This window comes from Alternaria viburni (genome assembly GCF_023758015.1).
Source record: "Alternaria viburni strain BMP 2772 chromosome Unknown scaffold_21, whole genome shotgun sequence".
In the NCBI taxonomy this organism is placed as follows: Eukaryota; Fungi; Ascomycota; class Dothideomycetes; order Pleosporales; family Pleosporaceae; genus Alternaria; species Alternaria viburni.
Window position 1 is genome coordinate 636,317 of NW_026055790.1, and position 19,911 is coordinate 656,227.

General features: G+C 54.3%; 6 protein-coding genes across 6 annotated transcripts; 2 read left to right on the forward strand and 4 right to left on the reverse strand.

Moving 5' to 3' along the window:
• Positions 1-1,700: 1,700 nt before the first annotated feature.
• Positions 1,701-2,300, forward strand: J4E79_008778 (uncharacterized protein; the record flags this gene model as incomplete). The annotated part of the gene is made up of 1 exon (XM_049357632.1): positions 1,701-2,300. The coding sequence occupies one exon, from the start codon at positions 1,701-1,703 to the stop codon at positions 2,298-2,300; it is 600 nt and encodes a 199-aa protein (XP_049208103.1).
• A 7,125-nt stretch (positions 2,301-9,425) lies between these two features.
• On the reverse strand, positions 9,426-11,605 carry J4E79_008779 (uncharacterized protein; the record flags this gene model as incomplete). Its single annotated transcript, XM_049357633.1, has 4 exons — positions 9,426-10,164; positions 10,213-10,975; positions 11,022-11,510; positions 11,560-11,605. The coding sequence occupies 4 exons, from the start codon at positions 11,603-11,605 to the stop codon at positions 9,426-9,428; spliced, it is 2,037 nt and encodes a 678-aa protein (XP_049208104.1).
• A 1,053-nt stretch (positions 11,606-12,658) lies between these two features.
• Positions 12,659-13,494, reverse strand: J4E79_008780 (uncharacterized protein; the record flags this gene model as incomplete). The annotated part of the gene is made up of 2 exons (XM_049357634.1): positions 12,659-13,064; positions 13,124-13,494. 2 exons carry the CDS (start codon positions 13,492-13,494, stop codon positions 12,659-12,661), a joined length of 777 nt encoding a protein of 258 aa, XP_049208105.1.
• Positions 13,495-14,147: 653 nt separating this feature from the next.
• Positions 14,148-15,365, reverse strand: J4E79_008781 (uncharacterized protein; the record flags this gene model as incomplete). Its single annotated transcript, XM_049357635.1, has 5 exons — positions 14,148-14,433; positions 14,481-14,943; positions 14,996-15,083; positions 15,136-15,246; positions 15,321-15,365. The coding sequence occupies 5 exons, from the start codon at positions 15,363-15,365 to the stop codon at positions 14,148-14,150; spliced, it is 993 nt and encodes a 330-aa protein (XP_049208106.1).
• A 1,126-nt stretch (positions 15,366-16,491) lies between these two features.
• On the reverse strand, positions 16,492-17,630 carry J4E79_008782 (uncharacterized protein; the record flags this gene model as incomplete). The annotated part of the gene is made up of 4 exons (XM_049357636.1): positions 16,492-17,229; positions 17,281-17,337; positions 17,398-17,411; positions 17,501-17,630. 4 exons carry the CDS (start codon positions 17,628-17,630, stop codon positions 16,492-16,494), a joined length of 939 nt encoding a protein of 312 aa, XP_049208107.1.
• Positions 17,631-18,935: 1,305 nt separating this feature from the next.
• On the forward strand, positions 18,936-19,843 carry J4E79_008783 (uncharacterized protein; the record flags this gene model as incomplete). The annotated part of the gene is made up of 2 exons (XM_049357637.1): positions 18,936-19,256; positions 19,457-19,843. 2 exons carry the CDS (start codon positions 18,936-18,938, stop codon positions 19,841-19,843), a joined length of 708 nt encoding a protein of 235 aa, XP_049208108.1.
• Between the last annotated feature and the right edge of the window lie 68 nt (positions 19,844-19,911).

The following is a 19,911-nucleotide window of genomic DNA, read 5'->3' on the forward strand; positions in this document are numbered from 1 at the left end:
CCGCAGTCGTCCAAAGAAGCAAAGGGACACCCTGGCGGAGAGGCAGATTGGAGGACGAATATGGGACGGGCATGGGACGGTCACGTGGGGCCGGGCTAGGTAAGCAGCTAGCCGCAGTGGGCGCACAGCCGGGAGGACGTAGGGAACAGAACAGAGCACGGAAGCCTGAGGACACGGGGGTGTTTCCCACAGCCAGTCAGGGGACAGTACACCGTCTAGATGGAAGCACAGGCTGAAGGTCACTGAGGGTCACTGTGGTCACTGTAGTCACTCGCGAGGCGCGTTCTCGTCGCGCCTCGTCATGTCGTGCGCTCGGGGGCGGGCGGCAGCTCGAGTCTGGCAAGATTGGCATGCCACAAGCGGATCTCCAGCCGTCAGCCCCGAGCCCCTTAGCGCTTCGCACGCTTCCGCGTCTGGCGTCCCGCCGTGCGAGGCCCATGTCCAGCATGGGTGGCAGGGTGGCGGTGGGCGGGCGACATGGGGGCATGGGTTCGTCGACGGCATCAGGTCCCCGCTGCATGCCATCTCAAGTGGGCCCCAGCGCGCTCTTTCACAGTGCAGCAGCAGCGCCTTCCCCCGCAGCGCGCGCAAACCAGTGACATGCCCTGTCTCCTCAACTAGGGCCGCCAGCCGCTTCTTCCAGTGCGGGCCCAGCACTGCACTCGAGCTGCTGCATCGCTAGACCCTTTCCACCCGTACCGTGAGACCCTACTCCTTGTGCGACCCTGCCCTTCTTCCTCACGCACAACTTCCTCACCGCGTCGCCAGACCGCCAGACTCAAATACAGCGCCCGAATGCCATGATGGGAAGCGACTGGCATCCACGCAGGCACCCGCAGCCCGACCCCAACCACTTTCCCCAGCGGACCCTCCCCAGCTTTGCTGAGCTGACCTCGTCGTCCGACTCAGTCCTGCACCGCCCGCGTGACAACGTGCCGCCGCCGCCGACGCCCCAAGATCGTCCTGTCTCGCAGCAAACGCCGCCGGCCACGCTCGCTGCCCTCGACTTTGCGCATCCAAACTCACATTCCAGCGCCTTCACCGCAGTCAATCACGCGAGCCCGCACGTCAGGTAAGTTCCGACAAGTGACAGAGCCTGCCGCAAGCGTGCTGACCTGCTGGCCAGCCCCACCAACACCAGAATTCCACCACTGGGCCCCGAACATCAACCATTTTCTCTCTCACTGCCCCAGGGCCCAATTGCTGCCTACAGTCCGCCTGTCTCTTCCTCTGCATCTTCGCATCCACCACCACATCCGTCCGCCAGCGTCCGCCAAGACTCGGCCATCTCCCATCGCTTCGAAAACTCAAAGGAATCCGAACCTACTCTCCCCTCCTCTGTGCTGGCCTTTTCTTATTTCCACCCTGCTGCGGGTAATGGTCGTCAGTCTAACACGTCCCGCCCCATCTCACATCCAGCTGCGCCTTCCTCGCCACGCTCTCCAGTGAGCGATAACCGCTCAAATCAGGTACCCGTAGAGACAGGAACCCGCCATCCAAACGGAGCACCCTCCCCATCGTTATCCTCAGGCCCTCACGCTTTTACGGAATCGTCCAGGTCGCCAGAGCAGGCTCGAGACGTTAACCCAGAATCTGGATCCAGAAGACCACTCCCATCTCCCACATTAGACCAAACAAACGGTGGCGGGCGACATCAACGCTACAACGTAAGATTCAACACCGTCTACACCTCGGAAAACATGCCGCCAAATCAGAGACCCCGGCCAGACCCCCTTCCGGCAGTCCCTGTGCCAGTGGAGACTCCCGAAGAACAGCCATCGCCTGAGCACACCATCGCACCCTCTGTGGAACAGGCCATCTTGGCCATCAGCTCTGCGCCCCCTCCTCCTGAGGATCTAGCCCAGCTGCAGCAGCAAAATACGCCCCAAGTGGAGCGATGCAAGAACTGCGGTGTCCGCTGGAAGCGGCCCTTACCCGGAGAGAACCAGTTCCGTCTGAGTTCACCAGCACAGAATATTCACGAGCAGACAAGACTTACCCAGGACTACATCAAACGACTGGAGAACCACACCAAGTATGCTGATGAAGCCTACGCCCATTGGGTACGCCAGCATCAAATGTGTCCAGCAGCCGTAACCAGCCCGCCCGACACGGAAGCCCCGCCCAAGTCACGAAGCAGAAGCATAGAAGACCCTTCGCCACCTAATGCTCCAGCCTATCCCGTTTCCGCCAAGCGAAAGTCCGAGATACCCCACGAGGCCTCCAAGTATCGGAAAGTGGTCACATTCGACCCTAATTCCAACTCGACGCCACCTGTCCGCCCGACCGCTCCAGCATAGGTCGTAATGTCTACGCCATCTCGTTCACGATTACGCTTCAGCACACGAAAGTTCTCATTCGATTCACGTTCGCATTTGCATTGGGGTTGGTGTTCCATGACAGCAAAAGAAGAGCCTCCGCTATACCCACATCCGGTCCTCTTCTCGCTTTTGACTTAGGTGCTATCCTTGGTATTTGTTACTGTAAGATTTCACCGCCTGAAAGAGGTGGAAAGGAAAAGAATTGGCGTTATTGTTTTCGAGAGAGCCACTCCCTCTGGCGTTATGGCTGCCATGCCACCACGGCGCTCCATGATGAGCGGGATTTGTCATGTTGCTGCTCATATCTTCTGCGCGTCATGAAGCCATGTATCACACCGTGCATGGGACGCCTTCGCATCTACGTTTCACACCTCCTCCGCCGGCGCCCGATATGCGGCGTCGGCAGCATGTACCTATCACACCAGCTATTACTCGACGATGTTGCTCCTATACCCAATCTGATCTCTTCACAACTGTTGGACTACTGCACGAGTCGGGTCTCCACTAACGACCCTGTTACCAAAGCGCGAAACTCACAAACCTTATTCACTCATTAGGGGCCCAGCATTCCGTGCCTCGACATGGATGCACGAGCCCCGCCCAAGCGAAGAGCGTCAAAGCGGTTCGGTACGAAACCCAAAGTATCAACCAATATGGATCCGCTGAAACAGAGTTCCGGTACCACGATCGATCCCTTCAGCCTTGCACACGGATGCGGTTTTTATCGACATGGTCTCGTTCCTCAACACTACAACGGCTGACACACTCACCTCTGGCAAAGCTCTACCGTATCGTCATCGTTCAACGCCTCATACTTGGCGAATCAACGAATCATAGCTGAGGGACTTGTTACAAGTCACGCTATCCGAATTACCTGCATGACTAGCCACACCCTTACATTGCTGTCGGCAGAAACGGTATAGAGTGACACGGCTGACGGCTGCCGAGCGGGGCTTCCCGAATCACCAACGCTGTTGAACTCGCTATCGCGGCTAATCATAATTCGTCGCTCAACTTCCCCATTCCGGTACAGCGGAGTCTTTCGGCGCCGCTCGAGTTTGGCCGAGTCCGGTATGCGCTCGAATATCGATTTTTGAGCTGGATCATCGTGGATCTGAGATGTGGCTGGAACGCATCTATGTAATCAGACTGTCGGAAACTGGAATATCACATGGGCAACTATTGTGCACACCTTGAGGGTGAGCGGCTGGTGCGCCTTTCGTTGTGCAGTAGAGTAAGCATGGTGTTCCTGGTTGGGAGAAACAAATGAAAAGCCAGAGTTCGACACCCACAGATCTAGCAATAGACAATGACCTCATCAAGCAGCGTCATCAGCCTCGCCAATCATCACCGTTTCGATACCGTTCTGATGGGCTTCGCCACGCATCTCACGCGACTGCCTGCTGATCTTTTCTTGTTAGCCTCACGATTTGATCATGCAAACCCAATCGGTCGCTTAGAATTCACCAAACTGAACGAAATGCACCCGCAACACATCCGAATCACCGGGTTCAAAGACCTCGCACTGCCCTTGCAACGTTCTTGTATAAATAGTCGGCGTCGATCGCTCGGAGCACACAGCGCCTTCGGGAAACGCTGGGTGTCGATTGCAGATCTGGGCTCTAGCGCAGGCAAAACTCTCTCGGTGGGTGCTAACGGTTTGCGTCGTTGGCTGGGGACGCGAGGCCGCGGGCGCGCTCATCGAGTCACAACGCCTGGACGGTTGTTTGAGAATGTGGGTATACAATCGGGCCGCAACGTGAATGCAAACCTGCTGTACCCGGTCTTGCATCCTGGCTGCACTGCCGAAGGCGATGCTTAAGTGCCGTTGGGTATACTTCGGCACCACACGGCATCAAGACGGCTGCGCGCCTACGTCATAGCATGTGCAAGGGGCTGTTTGAACAGCAAAACTTTCCCATTTACGCCGCATGGAAACTGTCCGCCCGACGATGCAGAGTCACAATTGAAGCCACGTAGCCATCGGAAACTGACCCAGAATTACGGCTCCAGTTGTTAGCAGGTTTTCTGCACAAGTCAATCTTCTATGCATGAACCTGGACGCTCTAGACGCTTTATTGTACCCACGCGATCCATTCCTTCCTGATACAGTAGCAGCATACAGATGCCATTCATGTCCATTTCCGCTTCCCCAGCTTGGCGATACCTCATCGACCGCGGGAATGCACAGACAGTAATCGTAACCGTCCTCCCAGTTCCGTCTGTCCCAGCGAAACGCTAGCCGCAAGAGCGTAGCCTTGGGTGGAGTAGCCCCGACTGGCGCTGCAGACCAACAGAGCACAAGCCCCCCTTGGAGTTGAGTCGCGGGCTCTCCCTGAAGCTCGACCCATCCCACTGTTTGATTGGCGCATCAGCCACCACGGGCCAGAACCAAACACTCCAGTTCTTTCGCTTCGCGCGCAAACTCACATTAAGTCTGACTCGCCATCCGTTGCGGGATCACTGGGATGTCTTGTGCGCACCTCACCTCACGTAAGAAACTGCCGTTCAGGCGTGCCGGCGAATTTCCCCCGTTTCCCCCTCGCGCGTAGGCGCTGACTCGTGGCGCAGCGAAACCGCCCCCTCACAGTCAGCAGTGGAGCGAATTGAGGGACCTGGAATTGAACCCCCTGCCGTGATCACAGGATAAGCCGCGTCTGCACGACTACGCTTCTCATCACAACCGTGGCAATGACAGCTGTCAAAAGACAGGGCCTACTATGCAGCCAGGTCGGAACAGGCAAGAGACGGGTCGCGGTTGCATTGGGCCGAACGGCGGTCATTCTCGTAAAGTGGATCAAGCGCGGAAGGATCCTTCTTCGTTGTCATCACGATATATTGTCTATATGTGACACTCGGTATAGCTCCCAAGATTGCATCGCAGCACGTCGTCTGCAAGCGCGGTGCCTCGCTTGCGGCAGATAAAGGCAATATGCGCCGCCAACAAACCAAGCAGGGTCGAGAAATACTTGTCATTAACGGGGATACGAAGCCAATCGGAACTGGCGGCAGCGAAGCATTTCTTCGCAAGTTGGCACATACTCCACACTCGAGCATGTGGGCAATTGAACTTGAAAAGCACGTGCACCCGATATCGTGGGCTTGTGAGACAGCATACAAACACCGACAATGCTGCAATTGCCTCATTTCGATGTGCAGGACGCAATTGGTCGGGTCGTACCTTCCAGCCAGCCAATGCTCCATATAAACGGCCAGCCAGACGGCTGCGGAGATAAAGAAAGCTTAGGCCCGGCGGCAGTACCCACTCTCCAAACACATTCATCCATCCCGTGCACACATCCACATCGGCTGTGAAACCCATCATCTTCAGCCGCCATCATCCGCCATGCCCTTCCAGCGACTGTGCCACAAAGGAGATGCGCTCACAGGATCCCCGGCAGACGGATGACCGCGCATACCACACAAGACATAGGTTCGATCAAAATGCGGTAGTAGGACCCGAATCCAAGAGAAAATCCCATCACGATATAGGAACCTCGCAGGCGATTATACACCTAGATGCCTCCCGCGCTTCGATTATGCAAGGGGCCTTCTCCAAACAGCACATTCTGCGACAGACGGCAAAGATTTGATTTACCGACACCGATATAGCAACTTGTAGGATGGGCGACTACAGTATAGGGTACCATCGGTACCACCCATCCACGATATACCGGTGTAGGAATAGGTAGCGCGCGCCGAACCAGCGGATCCCAACGCTCCCTCGCCCCCCGATGGTTCGGAGAGAGCAGCACAAACTAGGCAAAGTGCGAGGTTTGCTTCTTCGCTGTGAATGGCTGGACTACGAGGCCGAAAGATGACATTTGTATCACATTGCGCAACCACGCGGCGCCAGTTGCCAGCTGCCAGGGCAAGGTAGCAGAGGCAGATTCGAAGATCGATCCAGCCCCTGCGTTTTCTCTTGTCTCGGTGTTGGTGTTGGCTCGAGACACCCTGCATGTTTACCCATACACATATCACACAGATCGTTGCACGATGCTCATCTTGGTCTTGCACCTTGCGGCGGACCCAGGCTGCAGGTTTGCTTTTTTCCTTGCTCTGACAATCATGCAGGTGCATGTCCGTTACCCGCTTTTGTGGTCCTTGCTTCTCATCCTTTTCTCTCTCACCTCCGTCTGAAGTTACAGCTCGTACTTTCGCTCTCGACGGAGAGAGGCGCGGTACTGGATTCCGTGGTGTCACACACACGCACACACATATGAGGGAGGGGAGTCTGGTACACAGACCAAGGGGAAGTCGAGTGGAAATAATGCATGGAAGTATAGATCCATGTATGCAACATACGCCGCACGTCGTGTTGTATGTATATCCAGTATCTTGTATTCGGTTCGGGCGGGAAAATCCCACAGCAGATAGATCGATCAGATGATCGGGAGGATGACGAGGTTGAGATCTCGTCTTTTTTCCCCCTACTCTCGCAAATCACATGGGATATCGTACCATAGGAGTACTCCGGAGTAGTAAACACACCACCACCCACCAACACTAAGATCCTGACCCCCCCTCTTTCGTTCGTTTTCGCCATCCACTACCACCGACTATCACCATCCACACACCCCCGCTTTCAGACCCCTCACGCTAGCCCTTCAGCCTCCAGCTCCCTCCTCCTCCTTACCCCGGCTTTCACATGGGCATAGTACAACGATGATGAGCATTAGCCTAACAAAAGCTCAAAGTTTAAAATTGCCATGTCATATCACTAGAATCCCTAGGCAAACAAACGCCACCTTACCAGGCTTACCTAGATACGCCACGCCAAAAACCCCAGCCCGTCGCCTCGCCCGCCCTCTTACCGTGCATCACCAAACACCCCAATCTCGACTAATCAATCCTGCATGCAAGCCAGCCAGCTGGTGGCGTTCCCCAAATCCTGCATCTGCATCTGCATCCTGATCCCCCAAATCCCTTGTTTCTTTAGCTCCTAACGCCGAAACTCTAAATACGCCGTCTTTGATGGACATCGGGAAAGTGCAGGAATGCCATGTTTTTTGTTTGCCTGTTTTTGCGCAGGTGGCTTTCGGTACACCTCCCTTGCTTGCTTACTCTTACTTCCTTTTTCATCCCCTTTTTTTGACAAGTTTAAACCTTTTACTTGTCCCGTCCCGTTGGCGTGGGCTACACACACGTATGGACTATGGAGGCTGTCTCTTCTTCGCTTAGCAGGGATGGTTGAGCGTTGAGAAACTGGCTTGTGTGTGGTGTGTAGTGTGTAGGGTGTAGGGTGTGTTTGTTGTACAAATGACGTTGAATCAATAAACTATATCACCACCACCTATCTCACTCACCTTACCACCATCATCATTGCTATTATTTTTATTTCTGATACCAAAGCACGCGAAGCAAGGGATGAACAGCCAGCCAGCGCTGATACCACTCCCCGTACCGTGGACGCAGGACGTTGGTCCTCGTGCTTTCGGCACTTTTTGCCGCTGCCCGGATTGGCGGAATGACGTTCTTGGGGGAAGTGCAGGTGGCGATTCAGTGTCCTCGCTCGCGGTTTTCGTGGGATCGCCATGTTGTGTAAGGGTGTGCAATTTGAATTGCCCATCTCGCCTCGCCTCTCTCTCATCTTTCGCTTCTCGCTTATCTTAAGGTTTGACGTTCTTGACCTCCCTTCCTGCTTCGTGGCGTGGACATGGCGGTTACGAAGAGGCGTTGATGGACGTTTTGTGCGCTGCTGTGACTCGCGCGCATGCGTGCGTACGCGTGTGTATGTGCGCAACGTTAAAGCCACAACATAGCCTTCCACCTCCCAGTTTTTGTGTCTGGGACAAGTTGGCATAAAGTATCCATGCTGAAAGGTTATTATCATATCGCGTTGTCTCCTCCACATTCCGATGATGATGATCACCCACCTCCTGTTGCCGAGGACTTGCGCTTGATTCATTCTTTCATACACCGCAAACTGCGACGGACGATTAATGGCATATGCGAGACCGAGGCATGACGGAGGTACGATGGTAGGTCCGATTAGGGAAGGAGGTGCGAACCAAGGGGTGTGGTTCGTTGCCTTTTTTTTCGTGTGACATTGTGTGTAGGTTCGCTCTTATTGTGAGTCACGTGCGGATCCTAGGTACCTAGGTAGGCGGACCAGACACCTCTACTCGCTGTATCCACCTCCATCTTCTGTGCGTACTCGTGCCTTCATCCCGCCATGTAGAATGCTCCCGTCCACATGACCCCCAACCCAAGAAGAGCATCAACACCGATGCTCAGACACGTACAGTCGTCATGAAAGCTCCGTCCGACGTGGTATCATCAAAAATACTCCGTGCGACACGAACCGAGAAGGGACGAGGCGAGGAGAAATAGTGGCGGCTCGCGTACGGGAAATGGGATGAATGGGTGAAGGGGGTTTAAGCGGGTAAAAGAAAAGGATGAGCCGCTTTTACCGCGGAGGGGTGCATCTGCATTAGTTTGATGGGCGGTGAAAGAACAAATTAGTTATGTTCAGCTGCTGATGTATGAATGTGTTTTTTCTTCTTTTGTGCATGGGTTTGGTGGTGAGTGGTACGAGACACCACTTTACTGGGTCATCCAAGACTTTGTGGAATGTGACCAAGGCGCTGATTGTTCGTTGGCTATCATGAATAGTATGGGCTGGTGCTATAAGTCTCCATCTACTGCTTTGGGGTCTGTTGGGGGTGATGTTGGTTACGTGTCTTTGGTGTTGCTGTTGAATGACTTATGGGATCTTATTTTTTTTACTTCTGTTTCTAAAAACTCAGCAATATGACTTAAGAAATCCAAATTATGCGTTGGTCGGTATTCTTGGATCATGGATAAGAGACAGCTGTAAGAGATGATCGTGGTGACGACTTCGAGGCACGGCGATGTGGTAGCGATGGTTCTTTTAGAGACCTTATCTGTTCGACTAGCAGGAAGTGACGAACGACAGGCATGAAGATAAGTATTGAGAACCACTTCTTAGGCTCCAGGTTATTGGGCATCGTGATCGCGACCATCACATCCAAACACGCCATGCGTTAACCTCGAATGCTTTGACTCAACACAACTCACAGTCTCTTCCGTTGTACTCTATTTCTAACAACATTACAATCTACCCCTTCCCTTCCACTCACATCATTTCTTCCCCCTAAAATCCGCACCCATCTTCCTAAACAGCGTCCCGAAACTGCCCCTCGTCTCCCAAATCGGCAACAAACAACTAATCGCGCTACTAGCAAACACCCATATAAAACTCACAACCACCCATGCCGTAAAGAAGCCTTTGGAAAAGATGTAGTGTGAGAAGAACATGGGCATCGGAAGAAGGAAGTCGAGGATGAAGGTCAAGAGGAAGGCGGAGATGCAGGCTAGTTTGAAAGCGCGGCGGAGTGTGGACGGATCGTCTGGTTCTTCTTGTGTGGGGGCGAGATGGGGTGGGAGTTCTGCTGCTGTTGCGATTGCTTCGGGTTGTGTTGGAGCGTCTGTTGCAATCTTCTTTTCGCCAGAGTCGGAGAGTTCGGGGGTTGAGCTTTCTCTGGGGGTGTTGTCGTCGTTTACGCCATCCAGCTCGACGGCGTTGATGGCGCGGGTGATTTCCCAGTCAAAGTCGTCGGGCTTGATCAGGGTGATTGTTGTTGTTACGATGAGACCGGTCATAATGGCTGCTAGGTTACCGGCGAGTGTGGGGTACGACATGCCGGTCGTTTCTACCGTGATCTCGCCATAATAGCTCTTGGCTGTACTTAGCCATGCGGTAAGACCTGCGGCAAGGCCAGACAGACAGCCTGATATAGCGGCGACTTTGGTTTGCTTTCGCCATAGTATGGAGAAGGCTGTTGGGAAGACGGCGCCGCCGATGAGCAGACCCATGACGCTACAGATAATCAGTAAGTAGCATGCAAAGATGGTGGATGAGACTCACAGGAACAACCATCCCAGGTCGATCGAAGCCGCGTTCCAAATACACGCAAACACGGACATGGTCAATCCGAAGACGCAAATCATGATGTGCGAAACAAACACCAGCTGCTTTGGTGTTGCCTTGGGCGATATGTAGGCCTTGTAAACGTCGAAGGTCAGTAGCGAGGAGACAGCAATGAGTTCCGCAGATGCGCAGGACGTAACTGCCATGAAGAGAACCACCAGTAGCGCAACGGCACCTCCTTGACCCATCAGTGTCTCCGCAGCAAATGCGGCAGCTAGACCAGATGAGATCTGTCCAGAAGTAGGCACCTCGGGGTACGTCGGGAATCGAGGGTTATCGGTCAGCGCTACAGCTGCCAGACCAAGCGTCGTCGAGAATCCGAAAGGAATAGCGAACCAAGCGATCCCTCCTAGGAGATATGCGCGTACGGCAGTCGAAGGCTTCGAAGCGATCGCGCGCTGCCAGTAGGCCTGGTCGAGAAAGACAGTGCCAGATCCAGAGCACAGCTGAATAACACCAAATATCAGCCCAAAGTTTGACTTCAGCGTAACATATGAGCCGTCCTCGTTTCCTGCAACCGGGCGCTGAGCCCCAGCTTTCTTGAGCAACTCGTACATCTCGCCGGGTGAGCCGATCAGCGGACTGACGGCATACGCGTTGAACATGAAGTAAAGGATAATGATCATCAGGATCAAAGTGTGGCTGTAATCGCAGATGAAAGTCGCTCGCAGACCACCGAGGATAACGTAGGCACACACACCTGTCATTGTCAGTATCCCGCTACCCATCTCTCGTGTCTTACTTACCAACTGGAATCAAGAAGACAGCAGCATACACCGGCATACCCGTCAAGCTCGTGACAACCGCACTTCCACCCAGCAAAAGCTGGCTGCCAACCAGGATATTCGTCACCATCGCAAACACCATAAACACCAAATGCGCAAACGTGCCATATCGCGCCTTGATGATCTCAAGGTACGTGTGACACCTCGGTGCGTTCTGCTTAACTTTGCATGCCAGGATCGAGAACATGAGGATCTGCACCGTAGCACCGGCGGCGTACCAGAACGGCCCAGCGACGCCATATTGATAGGCGACTGTGGAGGATTGAAGGAGCGTGGCTGCCCACGTCCATGCTGAGACGATGCCCGAGGCGATTAGACCGGGTTTGACGGAGCGGGAAGCTGTGTTGAACTCCTCGGATGACTGGGTCGAGTAGCGTGTGTAACGGTTTTGGAGGTATGAAATTCCCATCATAAGGAAGGCGAAGAAGAAACCGATGCCGACGACGACGCCTAGATGAGTTAGCTACAAGGATTGTTTAGGAGTGGAGGATAAACATACCATAGCCGGCTCCCACTGGGAGAGGTACTTTCGCTGTCTCTGACATGGTGAGATCTAACACACTCGTCAAAAGTTGAAAGTTCTCAGACCCATTCTTTGCGAGAAGGTCAGTCGGTTATATCAGCATATGTTATGAAGACTCCGACTACGGCTCCTACTCCAATTACCGAGCAGGGTAAGTCGAGATACTACTGTGATCCTCAAGGAGTAGTTCGCCGTCGCGGGCCCACGGCGTTTCCGCGGCGATTGCACGACGCGATACGGAGAGTCCATTGGTGTGATAGGGAAAAGTCGTTACACGGGATGGTAAGTGCAGCGACGATCTGACGGTATGACATGGGCGCCTCGTGCGATAAGCTAGGGTTGATGAATCTCCACATGTACTGACGGATGATCGATGGGGTTGGACGCGTTTAGCCCGTTCTTAGGCTACACTTGGTGTTGTAGCTCAACCTCATCTCTGATCGTTTACAAATTCAGATAAGAGACGTACTAGCAGTAGGCCAGCCGCTGGCAGAGGCTTGTTTCTAAGGCCGTGATGTCATGTTCAAGGTAGGGACGCAGCTGCCGAAAACGGCTTGTTCAACGGTTGATAAACCCCCTGCTCGGTTAGCAATCTACCCCGCGAACGACGAATGATCCAGGGTAGCGACTTGGAGAGACTTGACGGCTCCAATTGGAGTTGCGATAAGCGAATTTGGAGATTACAATGTATCGTGGTTGCTCAGATGAATTAGACTTGTTGATATAGGCTCTCGGAACTTTACGAACCGATTGCGAGCATATTATCTTACTATCGAGCCGTCTCATCAAACTCTCATACTCTGGATCGTTGGAAAGAGGTAGCCAGTAATGTAATGAACCAATTGTCTGGGTGCTGCAAGTAACGATGCTTTATCGTCCCACCATTCGTACTAGTATTACCAGCTTATTGTCCTTGGCGCAGTATGGGTATAGATTCGCTGCCACAGTCTGCGTCTTCACTCTCCGAGTAGAGACCTTTCAATCGTCTGTATGTTTGCAACGGTGACTGTTTGTTTCTTTCCAGAAACGCCGCGCAATGCTGCTGAACATCGGATTATGTACCACCCTCTTCCTCTCAGGTCTTCGCCCCAGCAGTCCGAATCTGGAACGTAGCTCCAGGCAGTGCAGCGCTTTCCGCTGTGACGGTTGCTTGTATGCCCAAACTTGCAAGGCATCCTCTGATCAGACCGGCTGGGAAGTATAGAAAGGGCTGGACCCTAGCCTGGCTATTCGCGTCCCGTCCGAGCGCTACATCGCCTGTTTGTGCTACCAGCGCTGCTTGCATAGCGGCGTCGTATTTCTTCGTGTCGAATGACATGCGGCCGAGAGGTTTGAACGTGTTGTCTGTAAGGACGTAGATGCCACGGTGGTTGGTCTTGAGGTTGTCGATCTGCTTTCTGAAAAGGAGTGTCCATAGGTCTTTGCATAGAAACTTTATGCAGTCGAGAGGCGTGGTGGGCCGGGGCGCGTCTCGGGAAAATCTGTGTCAAATGTTAGCCATGGTTTTGGGAGCTCAATCATGCGTCGAGAGGAGACGTACCGTTCGACAACGCCCAGTCCAACTCTATACCCGAGATTCTCTAATCGATGGAATACGGCCTCTCGTGCTTCTTCCTCGTCGACCGTCGCAGTGCCTCCTCCGCCTACTGGCCCGCCTTCTGTCCCTCTTGCTGTACCCGCCGCTGTACTTGACGCGTCATTGCTTGCGCCCGACAGTCGCTTTGGCTTTGTGGCTGATGATCCGTGTATCCACTCCTCTTCCCGGGCGGCAAGATCGGCTGTGATGCGATATGCCATGGGTACGAGCTCTATGAGCAGGAGATCAAGACATGATGTGTTCACTAACGAGAATGTGGGGTCGACGTAGGATGTGGTGGGTTCGTTCGGTGCGGAGGGGTTGGCTTGCGCCATATTGGGCGAAGGTTCAGGGTATCTGCGTCCTCAGTCGTGCTACAGGCGATGATAGTGGTTGTGAGATTGTGCGCGACGAAGATGCGCGCGCCGATGTGGTGTGAGGGTGTGCCGGCGGGTGTTTGCGTCTACAGTAGCTTGAATCTTGTCGTCGTCTGCTGCTCAGTACAGGGTCGGGTATTTACAGTGGTAGGTGTCGGTGTGGTGTGGTGTTTATTGCGGTGTGTTGGTGGTGGTGATGATGTTCGAGTCCAGATGTGGGCTGCTGGAGCCGCGGCCGATCATTCTTCTACAAGGGTCTACGATATCATAGCTCGACTTCTGAACAACACTACAACTGCTCCCGCGCCAGATCTATATCAATTAGGCAGTTGATTTAAACTTATGTCGGGAATATATAAGGATGACACGCATTTCGAAGCAACTTAATGCATACGAAAGTGATCATGGCAACAACGCAGGTCACTTGGAATGGGTCATGGTATTGTATCGTGCGAACATTGATATTTTGGCTCAGATCGGCTTAGATTCATGCATATCCCAAGGCACGTTCTCGTAGTATCATCTCTCATACTCATCATGGCGGCTCATAGTCTATCTACAGATAGGCACATGTGAGTTTGTGTAGGAGCTGTACCGACATCCGGGTACACTCACTTAGCGGGAGGGTTGGCGACGAAGTCGACGCCCTTGCTGATGTTGCCCTTCAGGCCGTCGTAGCAGGCCTGGAGAAGCTTCTTCTCTTGGTCGTTGGCGCTGCTGACAACGTCGATGGCCTTCTCAGCACCGTTGGGGCCAAGCTCGATAGGCACGGAGAAGAACTCAAGCCCAGTGGCCTTGGAGATGGCATCTCCGCCCTCAACACCAGGGAGGTAGACGTAGCTGGGCTCTACGATGCCCTTCTCGCCCTTGGAGGCCTTGATGACCTTCTCGGCGAAGCTGTTTGCAGTTAGCTAGTGCACTTTGGTAGCAAGTATGCAACATACCGGTATCCTGCATAGGCCATGGAAAGAGTAGCGGATCCAGCGCCCTCCTTTGCCTGAACAACCTCGTCACCACCGAATTGGACGCGTTTGATAAGAGCCTCCATCTTGTCGGCCGGGATGTTTACGCTCGGCTTTGACTGGCTGAACAGAGGTACTATAGTCTCGCCGGAGTGGCCGCCAATGACGGGGATGTTCAGGTTGCCGGGGTTCTTCTCGCCGGTGATCTCAGCGACAAAGGTCTCAGCACGAACGACATCGAGGGTGGTGACACCGAAGAGCCTCTTGGGGTCGAAGACGCCTGCCTTCTTGAGGACCTCGGCGGCAATGGGAACGGTCGAGTTGACGGGGTTGGAGATGACAAGTACGAACGCCTTGGGGCAGTACTTGGCAACACCCTCGATGAGGCCCTGAACGATACCGGCGTTGATCTTGAAGAGATCATCACGGGTCATACCCGGCTTGCCTGAGCATCTGTTAGGTTGTGGTACCACAACAACAGCATGAGTTCGACTTACGGGGAATACCAGCAGGGATGACAACGACATCAGCGCCGGTGAGGGCCTTTTGCATACCGTCCTCCTTTGGCAGGAAACCTGTGACAGCCTGTCCACCTTCAGTATCTCCATGCATATGCGGGGCTAGGGTTAGCTCATACTGCTGGGGTCGAGATGTGCGAGAGATCGGCAGCGACACCTGGTGTGTTGACGACATCGTAGAGGGCGAGCTCAGTGACGTGTTGGCAGGACTTGAGGAGCAGAGAGAGGGGCTGTCGAGGTCATGTCAGTCAGTCTGGGATGCAACATAGAGGAACAAGTCCCCGAGGCACTCTCGAGCTCGTACCTGTCCAATGCCTCCTGCGGCTCCGGCTACTACGGCTTTGACCATTGTGATGTGAGTTTGTAAAGGGGAGACGCGTTGAAAAGTGGTAGTCGAGAAGAGAGATTGAGAGAAGAGTTGAAGAGTCGGTGAGAGAAAAGAAGGCAGAAGGAGGTGGCTTGAAGTAAAGTAGGGTAGGAGCTGCACCACGCGCCCGTTCTGTTGGATCCAGGAAGGTGGGGTGGAGCACGGACCTGGCGGGGTACCGGCGGGAGTATGTCTGGGAAACGCTTCAAGCTAATGGCCGTCTAATGCCCCCGGCACAGTCTGGCTAGCTTTGTGACAATGTTAGTTTCGTGAGTGCTTGTTGAGAGTCTTGGTAGTGGACTCCAGGCTGTTCCATATACCAAGTGGATAGCTTGTATAATGGGCTTTAGAGAAAAGATGCATTCTCATGCTATCGCTGCGTTAGCCAAGCATGTGCAGCGAGCCTCGGTGCCATGAGCAGTCGGAGCAGGTCGGATGCCCACTAGTTGTGACGCAGGTACGGATCCATAGACTGGAGAAGATGTTTCTTAGCCCGCGTACGGTAACTAGTACTTCGGCCGCTGACGAAGTGTCTAGAGCACTCTTGGTAGTTATGAGGGATAATTGGCAAGGCTGTCTGATCATCGACAGCAGTCCACCTAATAGGCTTCCTAGACCCCTGGATTGTCTCGGTACCACCTTTTTCTGTGAAGATCTCCAGGAATTGATGCGATGTGGACCTTGGACCCTGACTGATCTTCGTCATATTCAGCCAGTTTAGTTGCCGGAGCGGATCGGGATGCTGCCAACGTTGTTTCCAGCTCCGCGCTCAAGCGGCCCAAGCACACCTCATTGCACTGTTGATGGGCAAACATGGTGGTGGTGCAAGCTGTTACTCTATCAATGGATATCTGCTCATAAGGCTGCCACAAGCTAACCGATCCGCATCCGCGGCCGTGCCCAAGAAATCCCCAAACTCCCTCAACGCCTCGTAAACACTGGGATCATACTCATTGCCTGCCTCCATCACCTCCCCTGTGCCTTGATAGAACCATCCTACACAAGAAAAAACCCCGACAGGTCTGGAGACTACATCAACATGATAACATGCATAGTGGGTGAGCTAACGTCGAAGTAGGCTCCAGAGCCTAGGATAACGTCGTTGTTCCTAACTCTCAGCGTCGACCCTCTCGCCTTCGGCGTCGTCGGGGTCAGCCTCATAGCGACCGTAACCCTGGGGATCGGCGGAATTCGGGTCAGGCCCACGCTGACCAACTGCGTACATTTGCGGCTGCTGAGCGCCCACCTGGTATTGGGTGTAGACGCTGGGGTCGAACATCGGCTGCTGTGCATAGGCGCGGGGGTCGCCTTGCATCGGACCCGGGTACATGGGCGGTTGCTGGTACTCCTGCTGCTGTCCCAGATGCTCCTGCAGGCCATAGTCGGGAGGTGGCATGGAATGTTGAGCATGTACTGGCTGAGGCATAGCCCCGGGAGGGACCACAGCTGCTGATGACTGTACGGCTGCGTTCTGGCCGGCACTTCTCTTGTGGGGATGAGCCTCCTCGCGGGGCACGATGTCGATGAGGAAGTCGAACATGTCCGACTTTGACAAAGCAGAGGCGATGTCGGAGCGCTGCAGAGTGCGACGCTTGTTCTCCTCGGCGTGGATCCAGGCGCGCATTGTGAGCTCGGTGATGAAGATGTCGCAACCCTTGGCGAAAAGGATGGGAGCTTCCGCTGAGATCATCTTGACCTCTGGGTCGGCCTTCATGACCTTCTTGATCCGGGCGAGCGGGAGCTGGTGCAGCTTGTAGTCATGTTCGTCCGTCTCGAGCTTCGTGACCTGCTGCTGCCAGTAGGTATTGAGAATGTCGCGGTAGTTGCCGGTGAGTCCTTGGTTGACCTGTAGGCGTTAGTTTGTGCGATCGTGGCTATGACAGATGCGAGCGCGTACGTTCTGCCACGAACCGGTGAACAGCTGTGGATCGGGCGCGTGGTTCTGTGCGGCAATCTGGACCAAATATCAGCGGCTGGAAGTTGGCATAGGCGCGGATGCGCAAATATAACGTACTGCTGCGGATGCGCCTGCGGTATGGTGTTAGCACAGGATGTCATGGTGAATGCGACAGCCAGCGCCGTGTCGCGTGGCATGCAGCTGGGGCGGGAAGACGTACCATAGTGGCCACCGTTGGTGGGATCATAGAGGGGGTTGCCCTGCTGGCCGTCGTATTTGCGCGGCGCAGCTTGCTGGGGCTGCTGGCGCATCTTCTGCTGGCCGTGGCCCTGGAGGTTGACTTGGTCCATGGCTTGGGCGTGGTTGCGCAAGTGTTACGCGGTGGACAGGGTCTGCGTCAGTCCGCGGCGTGTCTGGATGGCAATACTTGTTCCTCGGTCGCGGGACGGTGCAGAAAGGGACGCGGGACGTCCAATGGCTGCTCGGAGTCGCGCGGTGGGCGTGTTGTGAGAGGAGGGCGAGGTCGTGATTCCGTCGAAGATGCGGTCTGAGTGGTCGGGAGAGGTGGGCGGGGAAGGCGCAGGTACCTGTCTTTAGGCTCCCGCGGCGTTGCTGTGTGCGGCCTGCCATGGTAGATGAGCATTACTCTATTTCTCAATCGCACCAACACTCGTGAGGTTGTATCAAATGCGCAACTGACCTATGCTCTGGTTCGACGAATCAAATTCCAGTACGAGAATATATTCGCGGAGTTTGATGCTTGGTTGGTGGGTTTCTAACGAGTCAACGAACCACAGCTAAGCAAGGGCCCCAACGTTACTCACGACGCGGACAATTATGTAGAACTGTGGGCGAAGACGGGCTGCAGAATAGGGCGGGTGCAGGACTCGCTCAATGTTCTGACGTCGTATTTCTCATACTAGAGTCTCTTCAGAAGAAGATGCTGCGATCGTCGCTTCAGCCATGCTTATATGCGCGATATGCACGTCGCACCACATCTCTCTACAAGGCCCGACAAGGTGACAGCACAGTAGCGACGCAATGTTCCTGCCGCCTCTATCACAATTCAATCTCCATCCGGCGCAAGACTCGAACCGATCGTGGCCCATGGCAGCACACTTCACATCGAGGCACCACGCTAGAGAGACGAACTTGATCCCGCCCCAGCTGGAGTAGCATGCGGGATGTGAGCGCTATTGGTCAGGATGACGCCTTCTCATTGGCCCCGTAGACACCAGGGCTATGCCAGTGATGAGTTGTTCACCGTCCGATTCTCTCGAGCGCGCCAGAATATGCGAGCACGCGTCATAAGACAATATGACAAAGGCGACGGCCCAGGAGTGAAGCTGACTCTGGAGCTTCATCAGCGGGCTTGACGTGGCGGATCCCAACCATCGGGACCGTTTTCGAGTGCACGAGAGACACGAAGGAAGCCTTGGAGCAGGGCAATCCTAGCGTAGTAGCAGAGGTGGATCACTGTCAATCCAGCTGCCTTGGATTGGAAATGGTATGAGAGACTGCGAACGTAATGTCGCCGCGAGCGCATCGCGACCAGAACGGTTAGCGCTGCCGCACGGGCCGAACTGGCTAGCGCGCCGGAGCTTCTCAAAAAGTTCCTCAAATTTTCCAACACTTTCTTCCCGGACAACGCCAACATGGAGTTGCCAACGCACCAGCCGCTCCTCGCTGAGGACACCGATGAGGAACTCTCGGATGAGCAGATACGGGAGCTGCTTAATGAAGCTGCAGTCCGTATGCGCGCAAAGGCAGCCACAGCGCAGCCCGCGAACAAGTCGGATGCTCCATTCAGGCTACCGAAGCTGCAGCCCGGCCATATTGCCGATACTTACGAAAAGACTGACGGCAACATCACGCGCCTAGATCACTCGAAGCTCGTGGACAAAAAGCAGCAGGCTTTGGCTAACGGCATCAAGAAGATTGAGGATCCGCTTCAAATCAAGAAGCAGAAGCAAGAGGTACGTTCAAGCCACACTATTCGCATCCGCATGCCCGTGATGAAAATTATCCCAAACTTTTAGCTGAGCAGACTCGGGCGCCGTCTTGGTTGCCTTCCTGCACCACTGAGGCTCCATTAGTTCATAGTTACACTGAGGCATTACCACACTCAAGTTTTACTTTTGAAGTTGTCAGTCACGATGCTAACAGCTTTCCACAGGAGAAGAAGGCCACCGCTGGTGCACAGTGGTTCAACATGCCCAAGACCGACCTTACCCCAGAGCTGCGCCGAGATCTCCAGCTACTCAAGATGAGGAACGTCCTTGACCCCCACCGCCACTACAAGAAGGACAACAAGAAGGGCGATGTTCCTGCATTCTCTCAAGTCGGCACTATCATCGAAGGCGCTACTGAGTTCTACAGCAGCCGTTTGAAGAACAAGGAGCGCAAGCAGACCATGCTGGAGGAGATTGTCGCCCAGGAACAGGACAGCGGCCGTTTCAAGCGCAAGTACGAGGATATCCAGACATCGAAGCAGAGCGGCAAGAAGGCGCACTACAAGGCGATGAAGGCGAAGCGAAACAAGGGCAAGGTCGTCAAGCCTTGAGACTTGCTTGGTCGCTTCTGGCCACATGCCAGGACGATCTTACACTGGGACTTTGTTTATTCTGGACC